The following is a 14538-nucleotide window of genomic DNA, read 5'->3' as shown; positions in this document are numbered from 1 at the left end:
AATAGTAAATGGTAAGCACCAAGGAATACTGAACAGAGAAAATCCTAAAAGGATAGGTTTTATGGACATTTGAAAGGACAAATCCATAGTGCTCTGAATGAACTAGTAGTAATTAGGGAGCTGAAAATAGCATACAACATCCTCACCTTTATCGATCAGGGCACTGAATACAAGAGTTGGGAGATCGTGTCACAACTTTACAAAACATTGCTTAGACTGCAGTTGGAGTTGTGTGCGCAGTTCTAGTTGCAACACTACAGGAAGGATGTCGTTGCACTGGAGAGTGTAGAAGGGATTCACTAGGATAGTTCCTGGATTGGAGTCATGGGGAGAGATTGGATTCCATGGAGTGAAGGAGGCCAAGGGGTTAGCTGACAGAGGCTTATAAAAATATAGCAAGCATTGATGTGATAGATAGTCAGAATCTTTTTCCCATGGTAGGATATTTAAAATAAAAGAGCTTAGGTTTAAGGAGAGACAGAAGGAGTTAAAGGATAAGGAAAAAGTTTTTTTTTTAAATACAGAGTGGCTAGGATTCACTGCCAGAGATGGTGGTGGAATCAGACATGCTTAAGTGACATTTAGATAGATACGTGAATAAGCAAGGCAAGAAAGATACAAACCCAAAGCAGAAACATGGGATTAATGTCGATGCACAAAAAGGTTGCCATAGACGTGGTGAGCCAAAGGGCCTACTTCAATGCTGTACAACTCTATGACTATGATTTTAGAAACCATTCACCTATAAATGAATCCAATGTACAATGTCTTGAGAAAATAAACACAGCAATTTATCCAGCTAAACAAATGAATCAGCAACTTAGATTCATTTCCTTGAAGTTACCCTGCATTAAATATACCACCAGCACCAATTACAATTTCACACAATATAGGCTGTGGCAACAATTCAAGTTACTCAACACCTGAGCCATGATGAATACAACAAAATTCAAGCACAAACTCAAGAATTCCCACCATTTTATTTGCTTCCCCATTTTAAAAAAAAATGCTAAAGTTCCAAAATTCTATTCTGATCTACAAGATGCAAATTCTAATCAGCAGTGCATACAAGCAAGATGCACAGCCAATTGTGAAGCAGGTTTGCTTCATAATATACAATGACATTGCTTCAACTAATGAAGACAAGAGAATGCAGACACTGGAATCTGGAGCAATAAAACCAAAATGCTGCAGGAACTCAGCAGACCAGGCAGCATCTGTGAAGAGATTTGGATAGGGTCGAAACCCTTCATCTGGACTGGCTTCAACTAGATCATTCCTTTACCAATTCCTTAATAGCTTATCCAATAATCCATTCACTTGCTCAGAACACACCCCATAAATATATTCAAACATTTATCCAATTGCCTTTCCAAAATCTGCTTTATCTATTTTAACAAGGCATTGTTTGATTTGCCCTTACTCCTTCCCCATACCTTGATTTCCCCAATTTTCTTCAAAACCAAGTGTACAGATCCACTAAATTCTGTTGAAAAGACTGCCAGTTATACAAAATTGAACTTCAGCTATCCCAAGAAAAATGTTTCCAAAAAAAATTGCATGCAAATATCAAAATACTTCCACCAGCAAAATTAAAATAAACAGAAAACCTCCCCAACACCATACTGATTGTAGTTTCTTCTAAATTTCAATCAAGTATGAAGGTGCAGCATTTTATGACAAGACAGATGCAAATGGAAATGCAGCAGTCCAAATCTGAATTTCTAACTATGTTAAGATGCAAAAAGTATTGAATACAACAGAAAATGAATATTGTACACAGATGACCTTCATATTCACAAATGTACTCCCATATGCTCCAACACTCCCAGATACTGAAGTCACTATGTTGATTTCACCAGGAACACACTTGTGTCGGCAAAAAGCTTGATTTTAGTTATTCAGCTTGATTTTAAATACAGGTGTTCCCATAACCTTGTATTCAATTCTATGATCCATGACCTGCTTTTAAATCTGGCATATTCTATTTCCCAAGAAGTTAAAGTTCTTATGACAAACTACATTCTCAGTTACAACAGAAATCCTGGAAGACCTAAGCTAGCCAACAGCATCTGTGGAAAGAGAAACCAGTCAATGTTTTGAGTCAGCGCCCCTTCCTTACAGTTTTCAAAGTGGGGGCAGAGGAAGAGAAAGGAGGAAGGAGTGAGGTACAAGACAAAAGACTATATGGAGATGGGCGTAAATGGATCTAAAAGATTAAGTAATAAGGAGAGGTACTGCCCACTAGCAAGGAGTTTAAAAGGGATTGAAAAAGGGACACAAGCCTGATAATGGGAAATAATGAGAGAACAGTTTACCTGAAGTTGTAGAATTCAATGTTCATTGCAGAAGGTTGTAAAGTGCCTAAATGGAAGATGTTGTCCTTCTAATTTACATTGGGCCTCACTATGGCAGTGGAGGAGGCTGCATACAGACAAGTTAAAGCAAATGGGATTGAGAATTAAAGTGGAACCTATTTATAAACAACTTTAAAAAAATGAAAACTTGAAAATGACTGCATTCTTATGTTCCAAGTTCAAAACAAAAATCAGGGTGCCAGAAGGCTATTTGTGGAGGTTTAGTACTGACAAAATAGTCCTCACTACGAGGAGAAAAATATCAATGCTTGAATAATTCAGTCCAGATGGTCAATTTGTAAATTTGTTTATTGTCACATGTACAGAGGTACAGTGAAAACTTGTACTGTTGTAATGAATTGAACAGTATGTAAGACATTGAGGTAGTACAAGGTGAAAATAATAAAAGAATGCAGAATAAAATGTTACAGTTACAGAGAAAGTGCAGTGCAGGTAGACAATAAGATACAGGGTCATAATGAGGTAGATTGTGCGGTTAAGAGTCCACCTTATTGTACCAGGAAACCATTCAATAGTATTGTAACAGCAGGATAGCTGTCCTTGAGCCTGGTGATAGTGCTTTCAAGATTTTGTATCCTCTGCCTTATGGGAGGGGGAGATGAGAGAATGTCTCGGATTAGTGGGGGTCTTTGATTATGCTTGCTGTTTCACCAAGGAACAAGAAGTATAGACAGATTTCATGGAGGGGAGGCTGGTTTCCATGATGTGCTGTGTCCACAACTCTCTGCAGTTTCTTGTGGTCATAGGCAGAGCAGTTGCCATACCAAGCCGTGATGCATCTGGATAGGATACTTTCAATGGTGTATCTACATATAAAACAAAACTGGTGAGGGTCAAAGGGGATGTGTCAAATTTCTTTAGCCTCCTGAGGAAGTAGAGGCATTGGTGAACTTTCTTGGCTATGGTGTCTACATGGTTGGACCAGGACAGGCTATTGGTGATGTTCACTCCCAAGTGCTTGAAGCTCTCAACCCTCTTGATGTAAACAGAAGCATATGCACCGCCCCACCTTCCTGAAGTCAATGGGCAGCTCTTGTTTTGCTGAGGGAAAGGTTGTTGTCATGACACCATGTCACTAAGCTTTCTATCTCCTTCCTGTACTCTGATTCATTGTTATTTGAGATACAGCCCACTACAGTGGTGTCATCTGCAAACCTGTAGATGGAGTTACCGAGTAGAACCTGGCCATACAGTCATGAGCATATAGGGAGAGGGTAGGGAACTGAGGATGCAGCCTTGTGGGGCACCGGTGTCGAGAATAATCATGGCAGAGGTGCTGCTGCCTATCCTTACTGATTGCAGTCTTTTGGTCAGGAAGTCAAGGATCCAGTTGCAAAAGAAGTGTTGAGTCCCAGGTCTAGGAGTTTGGAGACGAGTTTGTTTGGAATTATAGTATTGAAGGCTGAGCTGTAGTCAATAAACAACAGTCTAACATAGGTGTCTTTGATGAAGAGTCTGGACCTAAACATTGACTGCCTATTTCCCCTCCACAGATGCTGCTCGACACTGCTGGGAGAAACTCAGTTCCCCCCCCTCCCCCACTCCAGATTCCAGCACCTTTAGTCTCATCTCTGGAACAAATTTCATATTTAAAAGAAAAAGATGAATATTTTCATGCAACTTCAATTCAAACCACAACAGAACTGCATTGAAAATTTCACACTGAACTTTTATAGCCAAAGACCATATTCATCCCAATAGAACTGAGATGAAAACACCTCAGGATAATCAACCGTACTTTAATTAATGCATTACCTATAATATAGTTAGCAAAATATTTCAATTTATGCCTTGGATTTCAACTGGATTTATTATGCTAGAGAAATAATAGTCACAAAAATACAAAAATGTCAAGTTCACATCATTACCTGGCAGAAAGAAAATAAATAAAATAGATAGGTAAAAATAAGGGAAAATCTACAATCAGACTAAGTTGTTATCTACAAAAAAATTTAGTCATCTCAGTGTTTCTGGTATTATAACAGGTTTCAAAATGATAACTTGAAGCCCAATTTATAGCCCCATCAATTAAATAGGAAAATTATACTCTTGAAAGGGAATTCTAATTATGATATATCATAAATACAGTGAGGATTATTACAAAAGTTAAAGTGCACCATATAAATTAGCTTAGTTTCAGTCCAAATTCTACCCAATTCCCAAATATGAATTGCTAATTCAGATTTACATTCAATGTAGATCAAGCTTTCAATTTTCTAGTAATTTTCTAGTAATCTAGCATTTTCACTGCTGGAAGTAGAATTTGTATGTTTCCTATTCACCCTATAGAAACAGGTAATTTCCTCAAGAAGAACAGGGGGGAGTTTATTATTATTCATTCATTTTTCAGGATCTTTGTGTGCACGGCAAGACTAACATTAATTGCCTATCCCTATATTGCCCTCAAATCAAGCAACTCCCTTGATCATATCAACAGGCATTTTAGAGTCAGTGCCACATATACGTCAAGCTGGATAAGGAGATTGGATTTCCATCTCTGAAGGAGAGGTTCTTACAGTTTTGGGGTCAGATTACAATTGAATTGACAATTCCATAGCTCACTGGGATTGGTTATCCAGACTTCTAGTGTACTTAATCATTGTGCTCATTCATGAATGCAAGATTAAAATGTAGGAGATTTAGAACTGAGGCAATGCAGTCCTCAAGATTAGACTGAATTAGTGGATGAGAAGGGGGCAAAATGGTAATGGGATAAAGAAATGGAAATATGTACATGCAATTAGAATTATCTGTTTACCCTGGAGGTGACATAAACATGGCTCACTTGCACTGGCTCCTAGCCTGACCACAATTCACCCATCTCAAATCTCCTCCAATTCCCACACCTCTGCAACTCCGATCAAGCATCTCTTTTAGGTGACAATTAATTACAACATCAGTTTTCTTGGACCTGTACCATGGCAGTCCTAATGTACACCAGCATCAGTCAATCCTTTTGGTCTGCTCACCCAATATATCCATCCTGGGTTCAGTTCCAGAAATTGTACTTCTTCACCTGCAAGCTCCTACAAGAAGTCCACTCCATTCACCCAATATCCATTTCTCTTGCATCTGTTCCAATGATACTACCTTCTATACTTATGCATGATGTCTTCTCTCCCCACCCCCCAAACAAACAAGGATTCCCCTTCACCCAGAGGGCAATGAATTTGTGTAATTCTCTTTGGAGGGCTGTGGAGGCTTAATCATCAATTTTGGTCAAAGCAGAAATTGGAAGATTTCTGGATATTAAGGAGATCAAGGGAAATGGGGAGAGATGCAGAAAAGTGGTGCTGAGATAGAAGATTAACTATGATTTCTTTGAATGGTGAAATAAGCTCAAAGAGCCAGATGGTCAACTTCACCTCCCAATGATGTTTTTCCTCTTTACTTTCTTCCAACCTTAAGCTTCCAAGTGCTGAAGCAATTCACTGCACTTTCAACTTAAAATACTGTATTTGCTCAAATTCTTCGAGGATGTAAAAGGGGAGAGTTGATAGAGGGGAACTTGTGGATGTAGTGTGTTTTCAAAAGGCATTTGACATGGTGCCACATTGGAGGCTGGTGCAAAAATTAAAAATCCATGCATATTGAAGGAGTATGTTACTATGGATTGAAAACGGGCCATCTCAAAGAAAACAGAGTTGGAGTAAATGGGTCCTTTTCAGATTCAAAGGAAGTAAGAAGTAGAATACCACAGAGACCAGTTCTTGGGCCTCAATTGTGCACTATTTACATGAATGACTTGGAGGAAGGAACAGTAAACAAGGTTTCCAAATTTGCCAATGATCAGAACATAGGTAGAGGGAAAGGTTGTAATAACAATACTGTGGTTCTGCAACAGGATATAGATTAACTGAACAAAAGATTGGCAAATAGAGTTTAATGTGGGGAAGTGAGGTCATGCACTTGAGCAAGAGAAATCAAAAGGCAGATTATCTAAGTACAGTGAGATCTCTGTGTTCTCGTGTGCAAATCTGAAAAAGCTAACAGGCAGGTCCAACAAGCAGTTAACAAGGCAAATGGCCTCTTCATTTTCATTGCACAGAGCTTGAAGTTTTAAAAATAGGATGCTTTCTTGCAATTGTATAGGGTTTTGGGGAGGCCACATTTGATCAATGCAGGTGATCAGAATTCAAGGAAAAAAGTAAATAACTACACACAATTTTGGTCCTCTTACCTAAAAAAGGACATAGCAACATTGGAGGCAGTCTATTGGAGATTCACCAGGCTAACTCTTGGGATGCAAGGGCCATCCTGCCAAGAGTGACTAAGTAGTCTGGCCCTGTATTCCTTGGAGTTCAGAAGAAAGAAGAATGTGGGTTGACCTTATTCAAACATACAAGATCCTAACATGTTGGGATGTGTTCACTAGTGGGAGTGTTGAACAAGGGGGCATGACAAGACAAAAAGCTGGTCATTTAAAACAGAGGTATGCAAAAATTTCTTCTCTAGAATTCTCTACCCCAGCAGGTGGTGAAAGTTGGATCATTGGAGGTGGGTAAATATTTAATAGAACAAGGAATAGAAATGACACAGGAAAGGAATTGAGGCCAACATAGATTAGCCATGGTCATATTAAATGGTGGGGCAGTCTTGAAGGGCCTTATGGCCTACTCCTGCTCCAATTTTGTGTTGTGATGAATCACTAGATACATTGATTTTTCTCTACGGGTGCTGCCTGACCTACCAAACATTGAGCATTTTTGTTTTTATTTCAGATCTCTAGCATTTGCAATAATTTCCTTGCTTTAATATTCAATAAGCAAAGAAAGGATTGGATTGAGAGCTAAATATAGGTAATTACACATATGGCTACAAGTCTTAATAGAAAGGGGCATCATGCAGATGAGAAAAAGTGGGAATCTTTCAATTGGTATCCAGAGTAGATCAAGAGAAGCCATCACTGGAAATGCTCTACCAATTATTCGGTGGCTTTAGTCAAGGAGGCAAGAAGCAGAGGAAATTCCATCTAATAAAGGAACCCTGATGACAATGACAAGTGTTCAACTATGCTAGAGTATGCAGAGTTAGAGGGATAAAAGAATTTCCTCCAGGTAAACAGTTTCTCTGTTCCACCTGCACCCTTCTTCAGCCTAGCTGTCACTATACAACAAGTTGATGCCTTTGCCACCATCAGACAACTTGTACACAATTATGCTACTTGCATCCTTTCCTGGGCCATCTTACTTATCCAGTATTCATAACTGCTTTGACCTGCACGAGTCTCAAAGTTACTGACACTCTCCTTGAATTCTGATCACCTGCATTGACTTTTGCAACGCTGATAAAAACACATTTATAGAATTGTGTTGAGATATTAAGAATGTAATCCAGGAGTTAAATAATCACAAGCACAAAGTATTCTTGGATTGGAAACGCCACCATGCCTTCAAGGAAAATAAAGAATTGTACAGGCCCCTGAAAGCTGAAGACTAACAAAAGAGCAGATGGTGTAGGGAAAGAGTGCAGAAGATCCAGCAAGTTGTTAATAATTTTAACATGTATGGATTCTTCAGTGCAATCAAGACCACCCATGGCCCAAACCAAGGGTCCATCCTGCCGAGAGCCAAGAGTGGAAGAGAACTCAAAGTTAGGGAGACTCTCAGCATCCACAGGAAGGAACACGGCATAACTCTTTACTCTCGTGCACATTTGGGTAAGATGCCACCTCAGAGGGAAAAAAAAAATTGACAACCCACATATAAAATGAAAAGCAACAAGCCCACAGCATCCGAGCGTTTCCATGCTGGAGTTCTAAAACTGAGGGGAACTTCAGACAAACTTGACACCAGGGGACCTCAGATGCCACAACTGGCACCGTGTTCAAGAAGGGATACAAATACAAATGCAGCAACTGCAAGAGGGTTCTCCTTATTATGTGCCACTAGAAGTTACTACAATGGTCCTCTTCAATCACTTCATGACCCAAGGGTTGCTCACTGAATTATCGCATAGATTCCAATGCAGAGGCCCGACAGGCATTATCTTTACCACATGACACCATCAGGAGAAAAATAGAGATCAACCATTGTTCATGGCCTTTTGTGCTATTAAGGGCTTTTGAAATCAATTAGGAGGATCAGAATATCCTTCTTAAATTTAACTGCCCTAGAAATCAGTCTCCATTATACAAATGCCAAATTAAAACACGCAAGCCATGATCTTAACCAAGGAATCCACAAAGATCAACTCAATGCAAACTGGTGTCAAGGACACCACAACGTTATACCTCACAGACTACCTCAAGTCACTTTGACGTGCAAAAGTTCAGCACAAATAACAAAAACAGTATACATCTACCAAACCATCCATCCTATCAAGCACCTCCTCCTCCACAACTTCCTGCAGAATTTGCAGATCCTCATCAGTCACTTCAAAACCCATAGCTGGATGGCTTGCTATCATGCTTCAACCCTAAGGGACTGTCCAAGAATGATATAGTGAGAAAAACTAAGCTTTAAAAATGAAGATAAAATTTTGTCATCTTCTTTAGCTGATACATCAAGTTTAAAAGAGCCATTGAATTAATGCAGAACTGGACTTGCAAAATCAAAGCTTAAGGTTGCCAGAATTTACAGTGTTTTCCCTTACAACAGCTTTTTGTTTAAAAAAATCTTTCTTCACTGGAAAAAAAATAAAATCTATTTTTAAAATTGCTACCCATTTGAAAAGTGCTTTCCAATCATCCAAGGCCTAACAGGTTTTCATTAAAAGGCACTTGGAAGCTACAGGTCATCTTAATATTCTGTTAACTTCTTACACTTTGAAATCTGATAAAACTATTAGATCCCATTTTATGACACTAGTTTGTCACTTCAGTTACCAAAAACAAAAGCACAACCTTACATGCTTTATATTTAAATAAAAATCAGTCAAGTAAGGAAAATTACTGCCATGTGAATGTTCCCATTGTTTTTAAACAGTGGAGAACAGGGACAATAGGATCTGTGCATGTATTATTATCACTATGTATTTTTTTTTAACCGACATGCATGAAAACATCTCAGTTCTGAAGATTTTCTCCATTAGCTAAGAATGCAGGAAATGGAGCCTCAACCGATGAGATTCCTCTTTGTAGGCACTATTCCTGTACACCCAAACTGCCTTCAGGGACTGAAAATTTTATTGTTTGTAATAACAAGTCTGTATTACAGCTGGGAACTACATTGCCACAAGGTCAACTGATATCAACTGTGAATCTCACTATCAGTTCGTAGTGGAATGATATACAAAAGACAGGGATTAACACAAAATTCAAGTACATCAATCGGCACATACAGAATTATGCACATCTAAAATACAATATTTGAAAAAATAATCACCACAAGTTGTGTATTCACAATGTTATTGTTTACATTTCCAACATTAAAGGTGATGCAGTATTAATGAATGTTTGACAATATGATGCCAAGAAAAGGTAATGTCCATTCAAAAATGAGTGACAAAAATCACTTGGTGATAAACGCACTGCATGATACAAAGCCAAGTCATATGGACCAGAAAGTTTCCAATTCAGATCTATACCAAGAACTAACATTGAGAAGTGGTGCTTATTGTTTAGACTTTCAAATCACAGTAATGGATTTGGTGGTGTCTGAAACCCCTTCATTAGCTAAGGCTTGGGAGTAAAGACAACCTTTTGCATGAAAAAGACCAATATTCTTAACCTGCAATAGCACATTGTCCAAGCATGTTTTGGTGCATTCATTATACTCCCAGTGGTCTCGTTGGTACTAATAATATTTATTTATAGTGCCTTTAATGTGGCAATACATCCCAAGGCACATCTCAAACCACATAAGGAGATGTTAGGGAAAGTGATTAAAGCTTATTCAAAGTGGTACTTTAAAAGATTTAATTCCAAAGCTTAGGATCTTGACACCAATAAAATTGGGAATGATCAAGAAGAGTGACATCTCTGGTTTGTTACTAGTCTGTCAGTAGCCACTGTCTTTCCTGATAACTTTGATGTACAGTTCTATATAAATGAACAAAAACACAATCAAGGTTTCCTGAAATCCACAACTAGACAATAGACTTGACATCCCTAGAAGCAAGCATTGTAATATTAGCATCGAGCTTTAACCAGAAGAGAAACATTTTCATAGCAGTGGGAAAAACAAGTCAAGGCATTTTTTTTCCACTTTTCTATCCTCTTATCAAATAAAATGAATCATTTCTTAATTTATGGAAAGCAAAGAAGCTGGAAAGGAACAAAATAACTCAATCTAATGAGTACTGCAAACCTATCGACATTTCACCCCCAATGTATCCAACATGAAAAGATAAATCAATTGCATGCATTACAATTCACTGTTCATTCACAACCTTCCTCACATCAAAGCTGGTTTTCTAACATGGGTAATATTTTTGAAAATAACCTAAACACCAGGAAAGCAGCCCACTTCCTTCCCTTTTTAACAGCATTCATAGGTGGTTCTAATATTTTTTATTTCAGTTATTGTTGTTTAAGGGGCATAAAGCATTTAACAAATTTGTTAATGCCAGGGAAAGAAGCACCTACATTTCTCTGCAATGCAGCAGTGCAACCATGATTACAAACTACTTTTGTCTCCTTGTTAAACAGGGTACAATGTCAAACTACCAAAGCCATTCTTCATCCAATAAATCCACAGGCATAACACAAATATTATGTGCTAGAAGGTGCAAGTAGTTCTCTTGGTGTTCATGGTACTGGCTCCAAATACCATTGTTGCTAAAGTACTGCATGCACTAATCTTCATGCCATTTATTTAAAACACTATCAATTATTTATTCTGGTTGCTAAAAATATAACAGTGATCAAAGACAGCCTTAAATGCATTATATTTTTGTTTGCTAGTCAAAAAAAGGCAGTGTGTGTGAGCTTTTCATTATACACGCAACACCTGCATTACAGAGGGTTGCGTTTCTAGGAAGTGGGCCGTATTGTGATTTTCTGTAATGTAAAGCCATGTTATCTGCACGTGTCAAGAAATACAAGCTGAAAAGATTTATTCCCCCCCACCCCCCCATAAATCCATGAATGTGAATTTTACTCCGCATCTCAAATTTTTGGGTGGCGATTTGCAAATTCTATAAAGGCAAATTTCTGTAACCCAAATGGCTGTAACGCAGGGGTTACCTGTATGTAAATTTGCAAGCAAAAGAGGAATTCTATACACTAGTGTATTAGCCAGTCATCCAACAAAGGCAACAACTATTTGTGCACTCAATGTCTGGTAGGATACATTATTTAAATTCTCCAGGAGTTTTGGGTCCAGTGCAGTGAGATAATTCATACCAGGGTGCATGTATATCAGAAAAACCTGCATATAATCAATGACTAATCCAAAATACAATGGAATGCAAAAATTCCCACCTCCATGGAGGGTTGAGGGTAGGGAGAAGTGCAGCTTCTTCTTGAAAGCAAATGGCATGCTTAAATTGTATGTTCATTTGTTTATAAAGAAAAAAAAGGCACAAAATGGCCCTCATTTGTTTTTCCAAAGACCATTCATTTTTGTTTCCTCACACTCCTCTCCCATGGAAGCACAGTCACTAGAAACAACAGCCCCTGTCAAAGAGCAACCTCGTACACAAAGTCAGATGCCAATGCAGCATCATTTCATTAGACTCAAACTATGGTAGTTAATAACAATGGGAAAATGGGATAAAGTAGAATCCAGAATATTAATGCTCAAATGGAATTTGAGTTCTCCCGATCTAATTTTAAGACACTGCCTAGAATAACCCCTGAGGGTACCCAAGTGGGTATTCAAAGAATTGTATTACTCCAAACTGCCCACAAAAAAAAGTAGAGAAGGCAGAAAGGAATGAAGAACATTCAATGCGCTACGTAATACTACATGAACATCACAAGCCATATAGCATTACTTCTGAAAATAAACTGGTTAATTTCTCAAAACAAAGGAGGCTGAAAACCACAACATGGTCACTTGCTCAAAACATCTTAAAACCACTTCATCATTACTCAAGCTTTCTTACACACAAAAAAAAGTCGTGCCTTTTCTTGGTTGAAATTAGACCCAAAAGATTATTATTGGGCAAAGGCAATCTTCTTACAACAGAATCACCCAAGAATCTGCTGTTATGATGCAATTGTTTTGGCACCCAAGAGGGATCCATGAAAAAATCTTTCATGAACAGGTTTCCACCAAACTTCCAATATTCGTAAATGAAAATGAGTAATCTTATCATACCAACCTGCCTGACTATATTGACTACCTTGCCTCCAAACACCCAGTCCTGATGTAGGGTCACGACCCGAAACATCAGCTACCCCTTCGCCTCCTCAGATGCTGCTTAACCTGCTAAATTCCTCCAGCATTTTTTTTGCTCCAGAGTCCAGCATCTGAATTCTCTGGCGTCTCAATCTTATCATACCTCAGGTTTACCATCCCATTATTTGAGTGCCATTCATATACAATTCCCAACAAATGGATGCACTTAAAAATATACAGAATTAATCGTACTCTTAAGTACAAATCAATCCCGATTCTTCGCCCTATAACCCTGTTTGACCCAAGGAATAGTTTGTCTTCTCTCTCAATGAGCTATGCCATGGGGGGCCTACAATTTCACCTTGAAAAATCTTGGGACATGGGCAACAGTTTCCCATACCGAATTTTTAAACAAGAAATGGAAAGCAGAGGAGATGCAAAACTGAATGCAAAGGAATTAGCAACCCGAGTGCTTAAAGAGAGAGAGAGAGAGAGATGCGTTGAAATAACGTACCTTGTCGAGCTCATCGTGTAGCTCGGCTAGGCTGGGTCTGATGAGCTTCTCCCCCAGTTGGGCTACCGTGTTACGGTAGTGATCGATCCTGGGCACCGCGTCGATGGTGTTATGCCCGAAGGTCCTGAGATAGTAGGTGTTGCTGTGCGTGTCGTAGTAGTGATGGGCGCCGGTGCCGGACGAGTGCAGGCTGCCCTCGCTCAGCATGGTGTCGCCGTTCTGCGGGTAGCCGTTCATGGCCTCGCTGGCCGCCGGCTGCCCGTGGGAACACGACGCCGCGGAGGCGGCCGCCGGCTCACCCGAGGCCGGCTGCTGCTCGCCCGAGGCCGGCTCCACGAAGTTGACGCGGAATCGTCCCTTGGCCTCTTCGGCGGCCGTGGTGGTGGTGAGGGGAGGCGACGGCGGCTCGGCCGGGTTCGGGCCGCCGCCATCCCCATTGTCCTTGGCACCGGGAGGAGGAGGCGGCGGCGACTGGCCGGCGGCGGAGGCGGCGGCATCGGCGGGAGGGCTCTGACCCTTTTGGCCGTCATCGTCGCCGCCTCCTCCTCCACCCGCCTCGGTCACCAGGTCGACCTGGAAGCGGCTCTGACTCGCCACGGGGCGGAGCGGCGCTGCGGGCTGGGGCTGCTGCTGCTGCTGCTGCTGCTGCGGCGGCTCCCCGGGCTCCGGGCCGGCCTGGGGCTGATCGCCCTCCATTCTCACCCCGCTCTCAGACAGATTAAAAGTAACTAAACACCGGCTCCTCCCCGCGCCCCGGCTCCCTTGGGTCGCTGCTCCCGGTTCCCCCGCTCCCGACCGGTCAGAGCGGGCGGCCACAGCCCCCGGGCATCAATGGCGAGAGTGGCCCAGAGCCGCTCGCATGGCCACGACCAGAACCGGGTGACTGAGTGAATAAGCCGGTATGTGTGTTTGTTTCCTTCCTTCCTTCCTTCTCTCCCCTCCCTCACTGCCTGCGCCTCTGCCCTTTCCTTCCTGCTCTTCTGTCCTGCCTTCCTTTATCTGTCACAGTGCCGGGCGGGCTGCCGCTGTTCCTCCCATTGGTGGCTACCGAGTACGGCGGGGGGTGTTGCTGCTGGAGACACCCAGTAAACATCGCGAGAGAGAGGGAGGGCGGCCCCTCCTCCCTCCACAGCCGCTGCTGTTCCAGGGCACCCGCTGCCTTTTAGACACGCCCCCCTCCATCCCTCCTTCCCTCCCCCTTTCTCTCTCTCTCGCTCTCTCTCTCTCTCTCACACACACACACACACACACACACACAGTGTCAAATGCAAAGCGGCGGCGGGAATGCCACTGAGCAAATTGCAACCGGGGGGGTTAGTAGCGAAACCGTTCGCTCTTTTCCTCCGTTTTGCTCTCTCTTATTGTGCCGGGGTGTGAAAAGCGGGTGATTGCAGTAGACTTCAGCCCGCCCGCCCTGTGG

At 41.1% G+C, this 14538-nt stretch overlaps 1 protein-coding gene across 2 annotated transcripts in view; it reads right to left on the bottom strand.

Moving 5' to 3' along the window:
* The window catches only part of slc12a2 (solute carrier family 12 member 2), a 128169-nt gene extending 113995 nt beyond the window's left edge, over nucleotides 1–14174 (bottom strand). Inside the window, exon 1 of one of the 2 annotated variants that reach the window (XM_052020692.1) lies at nucleotides 13119–14174. In XM_052020692.1, coding sequence (XP_051876652.1) covers nucleotides 13119–13814 — 696 coding nt within the window. In that variant the 5' untranslated portion in view covers nucleotides 13815–14174. The remainder of the gene's footprint in view (nucleotides 1–13118) is intronic. The other variant, XM_052020694.1, reaches the window with a different exon arrangement.
* Nucleotides 14175–14538: the final 364 nt, after the last annotated feature.

Source organism: Pristis pectinata, chromosome 7, assembly GCF_009764475.1.
Source record: "Pristis pectinata isolate sPriPec2 chromosome 7, sPriPec2.1.pri, whole genome shotgun sequence".
NCBI classification, from domain to species: domain Eukaryota; kingdom Metazoa; phylum Chordata; class Chondrichthyes; order Rhinopristiformes; family Pristidae; genus Pristis; species Pristis pectinata.
Note: the sequence above shows the minus strand (reverse complement) of the source record. Positions and strands in the feature narration are given on the sequence as shown.